Consider the following 18,441-nt stretch of genomic DNA (forward strand, 5'->3'; position numbering starts at 1 on the left):
CTAGAGGATCATTAACATATATCTCATTTACTTCAGTTTAAATACCACTGATGTTTTTGAATGACAATGCACAGACTTTAGATTTCATCATTTCTGTGTTTCCATGACTCGTGTTTTTGTTCTTAATATATTCATTTTGATCTTTACTCTTTTTTTGTGTGTGTGTGTGTGTGTCTGTCTGTGTGTGTATTTGCAGTCGGGTCATCTCGGTTGGGTTCTTCACCTTCGGAAGAACATGGGGTTTCGCAGGCAGGCGGCTAGTCACCTGCAACACCCCAGGGGTCCTGCGGAGGTCTCCAGGCTGCTGTCGGTGTCTGAGGCCAGGGTCTGGTCGGTGGACATGGAGGAGATGTCGTTTATGGAGGAGGAGGGAGGGAGGCTCTCGCTGCTGTTCACGGCTGCACCTGTGCTAAGGGAAGCAACAGCAGCAAGGGGTTACAACGTAAAAGAGTCCTGGCAAAGACAGCATGCAGAAATACAACTAGAAGAGAAGCGTGAGAAGTGCACACAGAGAACAACATGAACGACACCTGCGGGACACCACAATCACAGTGTGTCTATAATGAAACAGGGGTAAGTAAGGTTTGGGTCCAATGGTTGTCACAGGAAACATCGTCAAAGGGTGATCACAAGGGTGGGCTTGTTTTACATGCCAACAAGTAGCTGCTGGATAGTTTCAGTACAGACCATTGTCAAGATTTTATCTTATACTGGCATGTAATAGAAATAAAATAAAAGCCTGATTAAAAAGGATGAGAACATACGTGTGAAGCCAACCTGAGGAAATTGTTAATACAGACAGTCCTCTACAGAGGACAAATCTGGTAAATCTGCTGTTTGTGTCTGTTCCCTGTGGGAGGTAATTGCTTAATGGAGGCCGGTGGGTACTTCAGCTGACCCAAAATAAAACGGAGAACAAAGCAGGATTAATGGCCGGCATTAATTACAGCTGTCACTTCACTTGTAAGCTTACTTACATTAAACACATCAGAAATATCTGTTAAAAGTCACCATGCGGGTGCAGCACAAATTAAAATCTTAGTCTTAAAGATGACTTGAGTATAAGATTAATGAAGCTTGTAAATCATAAATGAATGAAGACTATTCTTGGGAGACACTCTGCCGACAGCTTGTGATGGGAGATTATAACTTTTGTGGTGTCACCACTAATTAGGCCTGAGGGCTTTGTCGATCTTACTGGACAGTCTTTAATGAAGAATGTCTGCTGTTTTTACCCAACAATAAGCTATTTTCACAGTGACGTTTGAGTGGCCTGGTCAATGTTCTAACATGACTCCACACCGCCCCCATGTGGCAAACTATGAGAACGGCACTTACTGTGCTTGGAGGTCCTTAGCAGACAACAGAACAGTATAAAATGTCAGCTGCAGCTGAGGACTGAAATGTCCTGTGATGGACCCCAAAGGACCCAAATCTTAAGTCATGACATGTTATACATTTACACAAACACACTAATTAAAGTGCACACACACAGCGTCTGCAATCAAATATGTTAAGAGGCATTCTTTCCAATTACTGATTAGCTGTCAAACAATAATACCATTTAACAAATACACTCGGCACAAACACTGAACAACATTTAACTTTAAAACAGGAGATGCAAAAGACAGAGACACAACAACACGATGGGTTTCTCTATTTACAAGTAACTCCAGTAAGGTTATAGTAAATTCACTTACAGAGCGATTAGGGTTATGCACTGAGAGTACCTGAAGGTGAAGGCTGTCCCTTCACTACGCCATTCTTCGTTCTCTCCTCAAAGTTCATCACCTCTTTGTAAATGAGTTCTGCCGAGGAGCAAAATAAAGGAGAGGGAGTTATTAAAACATATAAAGTGTTTGATAAATCTGTTTATGGTTTAATTAAATAAGTAATTCTCACCTTTCCATTCATCAATGGAGTGTTCTCTTTCATCCAGCGCCTTGTCGTAGATCTGAGGTGGAGGCTAAACGGGAGAGAGTATAAAGATCTTAGTAACGGTTTAGTTAACAGGACATTTATATGCATATGGCTGATATTTCCAGGTGGAATATCCATACAAATACAAATACAAGTTTACATAATGATGCATCAGATTTAGCAAAGTGGAATTGTTGACAAATAAATACAAAGATGGGAATGAAAAACAAATCCTGAACAAGAGGAACACATCCTGCTATTAATTTGTCACTTTAACGTGTACTGTGTGCACACAAAGACATGCTGGGGTTTAAAGCAGGCACACGAAGGAAATAAATCATGTAAATGATGAAAAATAAAACAGCCTGTGCTTTATACATCACACAAAATGGTGATTTACATAAATACCAATAGGCCTACATTGTTTGTCACATTTATAAAAATATTACAGAAAAGAATCTGCATTGAACTCCTCTTATCTCTCTGACAGACAGGGAGATAAGAGGAAAGCTGGTGGGTTGTCCAGCTTAAGTGCATATGTCCTTCCCCCAGAGGGTTGTCATTTTATCTAACAGGACACACATATGCTGTCAGTCAACCCTTGTGATCCTGCCCCAGACTCTGGCACCGGGATCTCACTGCAAGCGACAGGACCACCCATAAACTCTGACATGACCTTGCAGGGACGGTTACATGTCTGCATTCAGCAGCTAAAGCGAGACAGAAGTAAAGAGGTTCTCCTCATAAAGATCTATCAAAAATATGCAGTTTGTATTTCTCTAAACATGTTTATTATCATTCTTTTTTAATCATGATTAAAGATTGACAGTGCTGAACCAAATATGTAGTCTTTAGTCCCATTGGATTATTTTCTCTGATGTCGGGCGGTTGTTATTTACCATGGATATTTGGATGAGATCTCTGGCCTTCATCAGCATGAGATGACATTAGAGAAAGGGAAAAGAGCAGAAAAAGTGTTGAAATGCCATTCACAGCTATATCATACATCAACTCTAACAACAATGTCATCATTGAAAACCATCAACAACTAAACAACTTAGACAAGTGCACAGTCATGAAATCCTCTAAAGATGAAGGTGTGTCACGTGGCGTCTTTACAAAAGCTACTTTTTTAACCAACAGGGTGTTTAACACTGAAATGCATCAGCTGGTCATGCACTCATTAGTTAATTGCTGCAAGTAGAAGTGGTGTCTGTGCAACTGTATCGTGCTGCAGATGGCTTTTTTATTTTCCCAATCTCACTGTCACCTCATACTAATGAGGCGCTGATGAAGAAATTGGACCTAAACCAGAAACACCACCGCTCTTACATTACAAAGCTGAACACTACGTCGCTCTTTTACAAATAGCAGCTTAAATGAGCCGTCTTTATCGTACGAGTCGTAAAAATCGATGGTTATTTACTGAACAGAAAAAAACTATTCAAGTTCATGTATAAAAATTAAAACCGTGAGTGAGAGGAAAAAGAAAATGAGATGTGAACCGAAATGTTTAAACACAATCAAAAACGCACTGATGCAGCAATTAACACTGATCCAGAACAGACTGTAGTTTAAACTTCAATATTAGTGTTGTAAATTGTTATAATTGCTTTTAATTAAAAACAGATAATAATGGAATGTTCGCCAATGCAAATACAAATGAAACAGTGCTGACCAATCAAAGACAGAGAGGAGAGGATTGAGTTTAGGATGGTGATCAATATACTGCTCTGCCAAAGGCCTACTTACCGCCTCCACCTCGGCTGGATCGTACCACACATTGATGTAGGGGTGCTGCAAGGCATCGTCCACCGATATCCGTTTAGCGGGATCGATGATCAGCATCTTAGACAGCAGGTCTCTGGCCTGGCTAGCTGTGGTTTGAAGAAACAAAAAAACATGTGGTTTTGATAACGAGGCAAGAAAATATTCCTCTATGCTAATAATATGCCAAAAGCAAATTGGAACACAATAAGGCAGAAAGGGAGGAAGAGAGAGAGAGAGAGAGAGAGAGAGAGAGAGAGAGAGAGAGAGAGAGAGAGAGAGAATGTCAGGGATTAAAGAGAATAATAAACAACTGCAGCTTGTCAAAGGGAACCGGAGTCTCACAAAGCCTCAATCACATGGGGGTTAGCAAATAAACCCACAGTTTTCACAGAGTGAGAGCTTTGGAAAAGAGTATTTACTGCAGAGTATGTATGTTCTGGGACTCACTGAAATTCAAGATTCTGGCTTGTCCCATATACATATCTACTGTTGATTAATGCAAAATGTATTTTGTGCTACTCGTTACAGGCTGATAATCATGAAAAAGTCATGTATGGAGTCTAAGAAATCACTTGCTCCCACTGGTGTCTTTCTAAATATAGTTTTATAAGGGCATCAGTATGCCGAATGCACAGTATTTTCTGATACACATTTGGCTTCTCAACATACAAGAATGCCACCAGCACGGGCAGTCGCTCAAGCCTTCTTGGACCGATCTGAAATTGAGAACCCTTGAACCACACACCATCTCTCTCCTACACACACTGACCCCATTATAAATAGCTCTACGTCAGCAAAGGACTGGAGAACCCGAACAGAAAGACAGATGAGCCGGGCGCAACCGCTGCAGTTCTCCTCAGCACGTCAATAACAAACGGATGGTAAATCTGTAAAACGACTCCTCTACGGCTCTCCTTCCACCTTTCCTTATTCCATACATCTTCCCTCTCTCTATCCCCGAGTACTGTCAGTCTGTCTCTTCCTCATACAGTTCAAAATAACCAAAGCCCCAAAGGATGTCTGTGTCAGTTCCTACCTGCAAAACGTACAAAACAGCAGCAGTTCCACTCGGCCTCACAACCCTCCTACACTCTCTCTCTGCATTCCCTTTAACACTGTCACTCCAGCGGGGAGCAGCTAGAATACAAAAGTGATTCATGAGAACTTTACCAGACAGGAGCTTTGATGTAAGAGCGGGGCAACAGAAAAGGCATATTTTGCTATATCTCAATGGAAGGAATTTCCACTTTTTAACTTTTTAACTGAGCTCTTCTCAACTGAGACAGAAAAAATAAACGATGTCTTGGTTAACGCTCTGCATGAGAATAGATTGAATTCACAGAGAGCCACAGAATGGGGTTCATTTAATATGGAGGCCCAATACAATATATATATGTATATTCATTTTGCAGGTTTTTGATCATAAAACAAAGTATTGAAATTTTGACCTGGTGAACAGATGGGCTAAGTGAAAAATGAAGATATCCCCGTAGTTATTATAATTAATCCTGAGGGGGACTTGGAGGTATCTTACAAATTTCATGGCAATCCATCCAATAGTTGTTGAAACATTTAACCCCAAACCGATCTGATAAATGAATCTGTTGGTGGCATCTATCATGTAAGAATGTAGACATTTTCTGGTGTGACAATGCAACAGTACTTTCCTGTCAAAGTGTTTACAGGTGCTATGAAGTGCTATGAAGTAGAGGTAGTCAAGACCGCTCCGAAACTAGTAATTTATTCAAACATTTAATGGGCAGACATCATATTTATGTTATGATTTAAAGCAGGCGTTGTGATTTTAACAGGCCTCCCGAGTACCCCTGCGTGGTGTAAGTTGTAAATACATATTTTTAGATTTTACCTGCCACAACACAACTTCATCTCTCACATAATTATTGTGTGTGTAAAGGTTATTATGTCCCATATGGGAGATAAAATGTATTTTTACACCTTATGTTTCAGGGCTTCTGTAGTTAACAAAGATGTTTATCGTAAAAAATCCTATGAGTGATATTAAGACGTAGGTTATTACCTATTTTGTGAGATCCTCCCTGAAATTCTGCAGAGCTCTACATTACAGAATCCCACCACAGCACATGCAAATATATATAAATGGTTAAGATACAGTCCATTCAGGCAGTTCAAGTTCTCACCTTTGAGTTTGTTGTGCTCAGAGTCAGCAGGGAAAAGGCAGTCGGGGAAGAGCTTGGGAAAGGTGAGACCTGCGTACTTTGGCCGGTTCTCGACGTAGTTCCTCACTGTGGGCTGAAGCTTCTTCATGAACTCTGGTAGGGGTGTGCCCAGCTGCTCAATCACCTTGTTCCACTGGTCGATATCTGGTGTGGTAGGTCCGGGTTAAGGGAAACACACATGGGATGTACAGCATCCTGTATGCCTCAGTGTCCACTCAGGTATTACTCGACCACAATACTGTTGTTTATATATTCAGGACAAACATGGTTATCTTTTTGGTTTACCCCAAAACATGCATCCATGGTAAATGACAAAAGATTGAAGTTTGTCTTAATAAGTGAAGAGAATTATACACCTCCGTATGCATCCAATTCCGTTCCCTTCTATTACCTTCACTTTCCTCCAAAAACACAGTTTTGTTTGGAGAATTATTTTCTTGGGAATCGAATAGCTCTCCAGTGATCTCTTCTTCCATGCAACACATTCGTTTATTATCTGCTTAAAATAGATGAAATACCTACTGTATACTCATTGGGTCATAAAAGAACAGCCCTGCCAATGACCCCCCTGGCGAGAATACAAGCAAGTTTATAATTAACAAGAGACATGAAGCACGTGGTTGTGTTTTTGTGTATGCATGGTTATGTGGTGTGTCAGCTTGTGATTCCCCTCCTTGTTGGCAACTAATGCTTCCCTCCACACACTGCAAATGACCCCCCCCCCCCCCCCCCCTCCCCCTCCCCGTGTTCTCACAGTGGTTGCCAGAGGCAGTTAGCTGCCAGGGCCACCAGAGATCCCCGTTACTTCATCTTGCTGGAACGCTGCACACTTCCACCTCCTTTTTGTCTCCGTTGCACATTGGCTATGATCCACCCACGGTTCAGAGAGGCAATTCTTTTCTCATCCACTAAGGTTCTTATCCATGGCTAAGATGGTTTCACTCAGACAGCGAGGAGGTGTCAGTGCAAAAAAGCGTGACACGCCACTGTGTTCGGAGGTATTCATGTCTGGAATCATTATGCACCAGAACGTAACTTAACTTGCCCTCTAGAAAATGCTGTGGAGTTTCTTCGATATTCAGGTTTACATGTGAGACAGAGTGAGAGAAGGGCGGAAGGTCGGAAGGATACGGTCAGTCCCAGGGAACAGCACTGTCCCTCTTATCACCTCTCCAAAGATGCAGCCGACTGACCACATGTCCACTGGGGTCAAACACACAGGCACATGCACACATACACACTCGCATTATAAATCACTCTTCTCTCTCCTCAATGACTTACGTATAAGTACATACAAATACAAGTTTTCCTCTTGTATCCCTCATTCATTACTTGCTAAAAATGTGTCCAAAAATAATTTTATACTGCGGACCTCAGATCTATGAGTCAAGGGGGAAAGAGTAGGGTCCCAATATGTCCCATGAGTCACTACCTTCATGGTCTCTTTACATTTCTGCTTACATTACAGCTCTGATTTATACATTTCACCCCCCCACAAAGTGGGTGAGTGAGTTGAGTGCGGAGGCCAACCTTTGAGCGATCCAATCAAATGTGTGGAATTCAATTTAAATCCCTCTTATTCATTACTAATTCTATTTCACATACGCCGTGTCACTCGGAAATACACCACAATACTGAAGCTGAAGACACTGTGGCTTGGCACTTTATAAAGTAATAACAAATATGAGTAATGCATTCCTAAAATTAAGCAACATGTTGCTACTTCTGCAACATGAGAATATGCATTGCAAGCCATCTCTTAGCTGGGCATCTTACCAGTAACTACGCGTCAGCCAAACCCAAAATACAACTTCAGTGTCCTTCCCATCACTCCATAGCCACTTATTTAACACGCTGTTGTACTAAATGGCCATCGAACACACAGCCACCCTGAGGCTCACTGTGCTGCGGCCCGTGCAGACAGACTGCTCTTCTATGTCTTCATTTGACAGACACTCAGGAAGGAGCAGATAACTTCAGCCGGGTCAATACTTCAGGTCGGAAAGTCTATGAAGTAAATTAAGATTAGCAAGGACAGGGTACCAGTCCAGGAACTGATCTATAAGCAGAAGATTAACAAAACTGTGCATGACTACAGTTCATTGATCTACAGTAAGACAGGAAGGAGTGTTGGGTGATAAGAACTTCAGGTCGTTGCGAGAGCAGAGACAGAGGGGGAAAGATAGTGAGCTCAAAAATGATTAATTCACTGAGTTCTTAATAACTGACTCACATATTTGGGCACCCTCAGATGGCAAGATGTACGTCCCCTACATGTGCACAAACTCAGCATCGGGGACTATTTATCCAAATCTGAACGTCATCTTGGAGATTACAGCCCACTCACTGCAGGGGAACACACCAGGTAGCCCTCACAAAAACTCTCCAAATGGCACACTAGAGAGAAGACTCCCTCTTGCCAAAATATGAGACTGAGTCAAGTTTAAGATCCAAATATACTGACTTGAGAACAAGAGCGTACGAGGCTTATTTTATGATGTTATTGCAGGTTGATTTAAAAGCGTTAAAAGGGGACATGTGTTACAAAGACAGCCAGATGTGAGTGTGGTTTAGTTCACCTCAGTTACACACAGAGAACATCAGGCCAGGTACAGAATATTCTTCAAAGTAAATGTGACTAAGAAATGGAAAATTATGGAACTAAAGCAAAATTTGACCGAGATACGAAAGTAAGTTATGGTTATTACTGTATGAATTCAACATTTACATTATTTCCAGGAATAAAGGACGACACGCCCGTAGCTACTATATTTAATTATTCCAAACGCTCCAAGCACTTGACTCTAAGAGTGTTTCAAAAGGCAGTAATCCATCTTGAGTCAGACACTTGAAACCTACCATGGCTGGTCGTATTTAAAACAAAGAATGATTGATTTTTTAATTCATTCCGCATTATATAACAGCAGACACAAACCCATGAACAAAAATAGTGTTACCATCAGATAACAAGGATACAGTCCCGCCCAGGGAAGAGGATTTTGTGGCGCACCATTTCTCCCATAATGCACCCCACCGACCATAAATCCACTGCACGCACAGAGGTGACAGAAAGACGAAGAGGGAGCAAAAGAAAAGAGAGGAAGGCAACGGTTAGTGTTAGACACATCAAGCTTTCTGGGAGAGGCAACGGTGATTAGCTGTCATTCAGTGAGGGGGAATTAATTAGTGAGACGCGTGTGACACAGAGATAAACTTGAATGAAATAGATACAGACAGAGGGCAGAAGATGAGCAGAAGCAGAGGACTAACTAGCAGCAGGCAATTCAAAAGCCTTGGAGACTACAGGCTTCTACGTGGGAGGAATATGGCTAATGAGTCATCGCTTAGGCTGGCATTCAATCACAGGTCTGATGTTCTGGGGGATTCTAATCAGTGACTCATACCGCCAACACTTCAATTAACTTCAGCTCGTTTGCAAAGACTCCACCAGATGTGTTTGTAAGTTTCACAGATAATTGGGATCATTAATAGGTCACACTTTTACTGATCATTAATGCTCATGAAAAGTCAAACAATTATATATATTTTCTACAAGAAGCTCCGGCTCTTTGTTCTACTGCAGGTAAGTCGCTGGTTTAAAAATAAGTTACATACAGCTCACATGGACATACTGCTGCTATAATGTAATTCGCCACTTAAAATGACTTTATAACACAACTGCTTCAAAGGTGTTGAGTACAGGTAGATGTTGGCTCCCAAAGTTGTTTTGACTGACTGTGGCAAAGTGAATGTCAGACTTGTGTGCATTAACAAAGACAGCAAACAATATAATCACTCCAGTGTTATTCTGCTTTAAATATGTCTAAATTTGATGAAACCAGACTTAATTATGATGCATTCTCACCGTTCTCTTTGTACCCCATGCCTAGGATAACCTCCGGGGCTCTGTAGTATCTAGTCACCACATAAGGAGTCATCATGAAGCTGGTGCCTGCGGTCCTGGCCAGACCAAAGTCCAGGATCTTCAGGGTGCAGTCTGACTTCACCACTATATTGCTTGGTTTGAGGTCCTGGAGATGGGAAAAGACTGGTGTGAGAAACTGTATATTTTGGTCACAAACACTCTTTTCTGTTGACAAGTTCCAATGATCTCTGGTATGTTACTTATTTAGCATGTAAATTAACATTGACGAATAAAATGTCTGAAATGGTACATAGTGAAACTGGAGGCAATGATTTGGTAGTACTCAGCTTTATTTATTTTTTTATAGTAATGATTACTTTTTCTCCCAATCTGGAATTGCCTTCACCCTGTGCACTTTGGCAATGTGTCTGCTTAACAACTGTTGACATCGTTCCCCTTGTGTAGATGCTTTGGTAAACCAGTTAAATCTCCTGTTGCATTGACATAGACATGATCCCTCACAGGCTTCCCACCCTGTGAACCCTGCCAGATGTGTTTGCTGGGACACCCAGTGAAGACCGAAGCACCAGGGATTAAAACCCATGTTTCCTCTTTGCCTTTGATTGCCAATAAACAAGGTGACAAATTGTATGGCTACTGATGTTTGACTACAAATTACTGTCCCCGAAAAAACACACAACCCAAACCATATTCAGTAGTTACACAAGAAAACTGTGGGGTTTTGCTTTCATACCCTGTGAATAATGCCGGCTGAGTGCAGATGTTTGATACCACACAACATCTGGTAGAGCAGGTAGGACATTCTCTCGTGGTCAAGCTCCATCTGAATCACCTGGCACAAGTTGGCATCCATCAGCTCCATCACTAGGTACCTGAGAACATATTTATGAATGGGTGACAGACTTATCAGTTGAGTGTTTGATGAGTTATTGGATGAAATGTTCAATAAAATATTTTACAATAATAGCGCTCCGTGAAAGTCATAAACTGTGCATTCCTACCGTTTTGGGCAGAAAAAGTGCCACAAAGACACATGAATCCCTCTGCATTACTATGTACCTGCATGAGATATCCTCTAAACGTGAACAGGATACCTCCGCTCGGATTACACCTACAGTACTTTCACTGAATACAGTCCAGTGGTTGTGTTCTCACAACTGCAGGTGCGAAGGAGTACCACGCACATAATACATAGTTAAATCAGTCCCCTTTTGTTCATTTGGGATATCATTTAAATGAAAACAAGTAGCCTTTTTTGCCTGGTACATGAGCTAAATTTATATTTTTCATGGAAATGTAATTATGCGTAGAAAGGTTTTACTATACTCACACATCCTGGAAGTCCTCTAATGATTTCTGTGGTGTGAAGACATTTAATAAACTGATGATCTGAAAGAGAGAAGAGCACGGAGAGGATCAACACATAGCAGTGACAGTAAATATACACACAAATCTGAGTGGCAGTAATGGACGGGGATACGAGTTGGCATGATGACCATCGTGAAGGACGCCGCTGAATAAGAGACAGAAGTGAGTTGTAACAAAAGAGCGGGGATAAACGTGAAGGAGAGGAAAAAGAGACGGAGAAGAAGGAAAGAGGTCAAACATGTGGCACTGGAGATTACATTCATGCCTTGAAGTGCTCTCTGTTTCACTCTTCTGCCAGTTCGGTACATTTCTGGAGGCATCGAATTTAGCACAGTCACAACGTCGCAGTCGCTCGTCTCAGTTTTGTAGCGGAGGGATTTATTGAGAACCAAAAATAGACACCGACTGGGGTATAGCTTGAAACTGTGCTTCATTCTGACAATGGATACATTTTCATTATCCCTGCATTCTTTCCTATTCCCTGTTACCCCTCAGCTGAATCACTTACATTTTTGTGATTGACACATTTCATGAGCACCAACTCCCGGTATGCCCTCTTGGCATGGGTCTGGTTCTGGAAGGGTCTGCTCAGCTTCTTGATGGCTACATTTCTGTCCAGGACAGCATCATAGCCAGCACTGTAGAATAAAAAAAACAAACAATTTTTCCATTATTATTTATGGCTGGATGAATCACTTCGCAAGATGCTGTGACGATCCACCCTGAATGTCATTGGTCACAAAAACAAAATGATTATTTTTCTCATCTCCAAGAAAACAAAGACACATGAAAATAGATGTTTTGAATTTTATCTGGAAAACTTTTTTTTCTTTAGAGGTATGATGTTGTCAGCAACAAAGAAACATTCAAATCAAATTTAATTAATGGGGCTGTTAAGAAGAATATAGCAAAAGCATTTTTTCAGCAATTAAAGAAATTAATTAAGATTCATCTCAATTTTAGCACAAGTAACTAATTTAGGGTGTTTACATCATACGACTACAAGGCTATCAGTGGGAGGAGCCACATGGCAGCCGTGAATGCAGCTCCTGGCAGCAGCTTCATATTCATGTGCAGACATGAAAGCGGCATTGATCTTCTCATCTAACTTTCAGCAAGAGAGCACACTTCCCAGAATGTTGAACTGTTCCTTTAATTCCACATTCAGACGCTACAGCCTACCATACATGTTGACTTCTCCCATTTCCAATCATTATATGAAATGTCCGTTAATATGATTATACTTGATTATAATGTGATGAACATTATTGATGTTGCTGTATTATATATACAACAATAAATAGTGCAATGCAGTGAAATAGAGGGGATATTGTTAGTTATAGATTCATTATTTATTTTATCCACATAGTGGCTCAACCCATTTTGCAGGTCATTACAGCAAAGTGAGTTATCTGCTGACGGAACACAAACCCCACCTCTGAAGAACCTTTGGAATTTTGCCTCTTTGTGTAGATTTATGTTTGTTTCCAATAAAAAGCACAGCAGTGCCTAGACGAGAAACGGCCGCCATCAAGATGCACATCGCATTCTCAGCTATATTTCTCAGCTATATCTTAGACTGCGCCCTTTCTGATAAATTCTCCCTAAAAGATGCTACAAATTGAGTTTCAATGCTGTGGGTAGGCTTCCTGCAGCCTTAATCATAAGACACTGTGTGTGGGTTTGCGGATGGCTGGGTGGGTGGGATACAACTGTGGTTCGTCATGTTTCTGGAGACTGCAGGCCAGGGATAGTGTGTGACCATGGAAACAGTGGAGCCTTCATAAAAGCATTGATCCAATGGGGATTTGAGCCTGTCATCACTTTTCAGGCTGAGTGAAAGATGATGTCATGACCAGCTAAACTACTTAAAGCCTTCATCCCTCCTAAGATGCTTCTGAAAGCTCCTCCTGACCGAGCATACAAGTCAGAAGGGCAGAGATTTGCACAGATTGGGATGTTTGTGGGCGACAACATTGGCAGAGTGAGTCCGAGCTGCGCCAGTGATACAAGTGTTCCCTCATTATCATGTGCTCAGCCTTTACAGGGGCAAGAATTGTCTGATTGCATAACAAAGGCAGAATGCACACTTACTGTACTTGCTGTTGATAATCTGTTGGGTAACTCCCTGCTTGTTTGCATATTGTGATTTATACACAAGCTGTGGTGAGCGCACGTATGTTATAACTCTGGCACCGTCTTTAAAAGTGGCAATGAATTCCTGACTGACTGCAAGGTAAACATAACTTGAAATCTTTCCCCTCTCTTGAAATGATACGGCTCCTGGCAGTAGCTTCATGTGCAGACATGAAAGCGGCATCGATCTTCTCATGTAACTTTCAGCAAGAAAGCACACTTCCCAGAATGTTGAACTATTCCTTTAATACCATGAACGCTGACTTCTCCCGTTTCTAATCATTAGTACGAAATGTCCGTTAACATGATTATAATAATGTGATGAACATTATTGATAGTGCTTTATTATAAACAACAATAGTGCAATGCAGTGAAATAGAGGGGGTGGTGTTGGTTATAAGTTCATGGTTTCTTTTATCCACATAGTGGCTCAACCCATTTTGCAGGTCATTACAGCAAAGTGAGTTCTCTGCTGACTGAACACAAACCCCACCTCTGAGAACATTTGGAATTTTGCCTCTTTGTGTAGATTTATGTTTGTTTCCAGTGAAAAGCACAGCAGTGCCTGGACGAGAAAAGGCCGCCATCAAGGCGCCATGCACATCGTTTGAAAATATTTTTGAATCGGTTGTGTTTGTAGTCATTTTAGCCTCTGAGTCCTGTAGGTGAAAGTCCGGTTTGTACTTGTATTATATTTGTAGCAAACTTTTTACTTGCTGCTAACAGGATTCCTTGGCAGAAGCGATATTGCATCTCAATGGGACTTCTGGTTAAATAAAGGATAAATTCAATAACTGCAGGTGGAAAAAAAATCAACTGTCTGTGCAAAATCAGACAGATGTTAGACGAAATGATGTCATCCAATTGGGGATTATGCTGATAATAATGCACAGTAAGCACATCACTCTACTAATTTGATCATCACATTATGTCACAATAATTCTTCCAACATGAATATATGTCACGGTCTCATGGTACGTTGCTGATGTGCTGGTTTACATTTAAATGAGACTATTTCCATAGTGTGTCCCGTTTGATCTCTATAATCAGTAGAATATTACATCTGTCTTTGGGGTTTCATGTGGTTTGGTCGTGGTAATACCGTCACCAGATGACACCAGATGACACCAGATGACAGCTGTATAGGCAGAGCCAAGCAGCACACAGCAGAGCAGGTTAAATTAGATTTGCACTGTCTCCCTGCCATCCATATCCCTCAAATGGGCACAATCCCAGCATTAGCAGCTCCAGCCTGCCCAAGTTCCTTTGCAAATGCACAAAATTGCTTTGCAGCGGAAGGAGAGAAGGGTTGAGGGCATGGGAAGCAAAGGAAGGACAATGAAAGAGGGCAAATGGAGGGCAAGGGGGTTTGGAGTGTTGAGAGCCAGTGATTCTTTAAACACTCTATAAGAAACGTAGATACAAAACATGTCAACTTGGCTCATCCCAGGAAGGTTCTGAGGCAGCTATATCACCACAGTGACACCGCATTAACATAAATATAACTTATAGATCTATTTGGTCATTTGACTGTAAGATGCATTCCTTTAAGTGGAGCCTTGACAGCGGCACCGCTGCATTCTGACAGGGCAGGCGTGAGATGAATTACAATGAATATGAGCTCTCTCTGCAATCCGGATTAAGGATTCACGTAAGTGCCCATCTTGTTAGGCCTTTACAGTCCACACATCCATATTCTGTAAGAACAGATACAGTAAGTCATCAGCTCATAGCACTGGAGCGGATATGAGCCTATAGTGAATCCAAATATCATAAACAACCTGCACCACACATTTATGATTAAATCTTGCCAGAATGCTCATCCTGATAGTGATTGTGATGCTTATTTTTCTTTATACAATATTTGCAACTTTTTTCTGACTTTTTCTTTTAAACACTGCTGATATTTTTGACACTTTCTTTGCTGAAATCATTTTTTAATTCTCTTGTCGCCTTATTTATTATTTACCCCTCTGACCTTCTGAATTCGACCGTAAAATAAATATCACAAGCCTATTTATAAGTTCATGAGAAGAAACAGGTGCGCTTCTCAGTTGGGGGCTTGGCTTCAAAAAGGTCCATCAGGTCAGTCAATCAGTTGCAATTAGAATTCATCAAAACGATCAAGACATGAAAAGATTCTATTGATTTTTTTACCACCGGATTGACGTCATTTTCCTGAATTCCTTTTTTGGAAAGAAACATTACTACTTCATTACTTTGTGGCTTAGCTGAAGCCTAAACAGTGCTTTCTAACAAGTTAATCACAATTATATGTACAGTTATAATTGATGATAGTTTTGAATACAATTGTTTTGTGCCTGATCACAATCTAAAATATTCCTGTTCATCTTCATCAGAAAAACTGAAATTATTCTCATGTATTTGCCCTCTTAAAGGAACCTCTATCTGTTTGCAAATACAGAATTAAAACCCAAAGTATGAAAAAAAAAAAAGATCCTTCAAAGAAATGAAACATTTCTAAATGCACAAGCTTTACGGTGAGCTGATTCATTCTCTTTCACTTTGCACATCACAACATTTCTTCAAAGATGAGTCACATGGCTGCATGCTGTGTTTTCAGATGTTATGATTGTCAGGCATAATGGAGGCACGTCAGGGTTTCAGGAGAACTGAAATCATGTCTTTCCAATTGCCAAATGAATCATCAAACTTTATACAATTTTCTAAAATTACGTTTGCAGCCCCTCACAAACAAAACGGTGAAAAACGATAAGCAGGTGTTCTCCTCCCATTAATAATCTCCCACAGCAATAAACTACAAGATAATTAGAAAAACAACTAACAGCTAGATGAGATAATCACACATTAAATATTACATAAAAAACAAATCAAATAGCGTGATATGATGTAAAACAGGACATAAAAGAGACGCGCTGTTGAGCACTTACCAGACAATTCCCTGAGCTCCAGAGCCAATGGGCTTTAAATTCTGGTAACGTTTTAAAACTGTGAAAGTGGAGTCTCCCACTTCCACGCTGTAGAACTGGTTGTCCACTTTGCTTTTACTCATGTTGTAATGTTTGGCGATATATGACACATCCACTTGTTTTCCAAAACCCTGCATGAAGCAAAAGCAACAAGAGAGATTATGTTAGTGATGCTGAAGAAAATGTGTGCGTTTACTTACCTGGCAAGTAATAAAACATCTGGAAGGGAATCATGAATTTACACAATAACAGTAAAAGATAAAATTCATGTTGTACAGTTTATTATTGTCAATCAATCAACCATGAATAAAAGAGTTACAACAACAAAGTGTGTGTCAGGGGATAACAGGTAAAACTGGAGAGGTAGTAACAACAGGACGGGACATACGGTACAGTTGAGTTTACACTGTTTCCATGCAGACATCTAAACTCTGTCACTAATGTCTTTACTGTATTCACTGCACAAATTACATTATTCTTTTATGAATGTGCACACAATAATAATCAGGCTATAATTACTTGGGCAGTGCAGTCGAACAAACGGTGCCACAACAGAAATACCAGCTAATTACAGACGGGGTAATTACAACGCGGCTCACACACCAAACAAAGCTGCGCCACCGTGCATCACTGAGGGGCACAAGTTTGAATAACTTCCCACAAACGCCATGAAAAATGAATATACGTGATGTAATACGTTTAAATTCACCATGGCTGGCAAGTCATTTCGAAGCTATGATCCGATTATTACAACACATTGGACTGCAGGCCTTTACTGTACAGCCAGCTATAGTGGCTATTGCACATAAAGCTAACACATGCAGGTGTAATGCAGACATCCCATGCAAAGCGCCTTAATAGTTTGAGCTACAGCGGAATAGCCTGTAGAAAACCACGCGGTCCTCTCACACACAGACTTGTGCTATAGACTGAACAGTTAAAGAAATCACATCCCTACGGGAGTTTTGTTTATACACTGTCACAACTCAATAGGAGACGGGCGATTAAGCTTCAGCACCGTTTTGTCTTTAGTTAGGATCTCAGTGTTAGTGCATTAAACTAATTATCAACACTCACTTTTGACACGGAGAAACACAACAAATATTACAACATATAGGTCAATGAAGGGGAAATGGAAGTCAATGTACCTTTTTTACCTGTAAGGAACACACACCTGACAAAAAGCTATCTTCACATCCAGGATTGGTTGGCTGCAGTTATATAAGAAATGTCTGCTCATAAATACCTGCAAGACACAAACAGAAGAGAGCCAGAGTCAAGTTTCATGTAGACATCATTAACAGGAACAGCAATTTATCACGTATATAAATATGTATAAACATAATAACTGTACTCTACAGAGTATAGTGGTACATGCAGTAACATCTGGATTTAACCTGAATCACTTGCTACGCTGCATAAAACATACAGTAGAGAAGTTTTATTAACATGTGCACAGTGATGGAATAGCTGTTTGGGTTCATGTACTTCCATCTTTTCTGGTCAGGGATTGAATTTGCTGTTGTGTTCTCTCTACTCTGTCCCCATCATTCTCAATAAAAGTGAGAAAACCAACATGTCGCCACTACCCACTCCACTGGAATAGACCCAATATAATCGATTCTTCATCAGAGCACAACATAGCACGGCTACCTCGACCCAATGTCTTTGTGTTTCAAGAAGCTGGTGTGACCTGAATATGGCTGGTGCTATCGAGGAGTGAAAAACAAGATGACGTCCTGGCCAACAAGTGTACTCTGTCATTACTCTCCATATTCTTTTTCTTCCTTTTCTTGTTACTGTCTCACTGCTAAACTAAGCTGGCTGTACCTTCGTGATTAGCATACAACCATAAGAGTGGTCTCGATCTTCTCATGAGCTTATTTTAAAAAAATGTAGAGCTACTCCTTCAAAACAACTGACAGCTGCATCCCTTTGAAAGAATGCATACATGTGCTGCGTGTCTATTGATTATTCAAAGTAATGAAGTCTGTGACTTATGAGTCGTGCGACCCCATACATTAGTGAGAGATTTCAATCTTAGCACCGCAAATACATATAAAAATATCAACAATCTAAACTCATTAGCCTCTTCAACCTTATAAAGCGGTTTCACAGGGTTACATTTAATACCGCTATCACACAAGAAGCTAACTTTTAAAAAGAATGAACCATCAGGCGTTGCATTTGTATAAAGTAGTGTAGTAAGTTT

At 40.7% G+C, this 18,441-nt stretch overlaps 1 protein-coding gene across 9 annotated transcripts; it reads right to left on the reverse strand.

Moving 5' to 3' along the window:
• Window positions 1–209: 209 nt before the first annotated feature.
• Window positions 210–17,469, reverse strand: mapk10 (mitogen-activated protein kinase 10). Of its 9 annotated transcripts, XM_076087773.1 has the most exons (13): window positions 17,404–17,469; window positions 16,191–16,360; window positions 11,651–11,780; window positions 11,105–11,163; window positions 10,508–10,646; window positions 9,754–9,919; window positions 8,865–8,936; window positions 5,850–6,032; window positions 3,673–3,797; window positions 2,820–2,846; window positions 1,903–1,966; window positions 1,731–1,808; window positions 210–404 (listed from the first exon to the last, which is right to left on the reverse strand). In XM_076087773.1, exons 1-13 carry the CDS (start codon window positions 17,467–17,469, stop codon window positions 262–264), a joined length of 1,422 nt encoding a protein of 473 aa, XP_075943888.1. In that variant the 3' UTR covers window positions 210–261. The 9 variants fall into 9 exon arrangements, with proteins under 9 accessions (XP_075943888.1, XP_075943906.1, XP_075943897.1 ...); XM_076087791.1 differs by lacking the exons at window positions 2,820–2,846; window positions 8,865–8,936 and adding an exon at window positions 7,020–7,091; XM_076087782.1 differs by lacking the exon at window positions 2,820–2,846.
• Between the last annotated feature and the right edge of the window lie 972 nt (window positions 17,470–18,441).

This window comes from Anarhichas minor, unplaced genomic scaffold, assembly GCF_050575085.1.
Source record: "Anarhichas minor isolate MPS153535 unplaced genomic scaffold, ASM5057508v1 ptg000002l, whole genome shotgun sequence".
Classification (NCBI taxonomy): domain Eukaryota; kingdom Metazoa; phylum Chordata; class Actinopteri; order Perciformes; family Anarhichadidae; genus Anarhichas; species Anarhichas minor.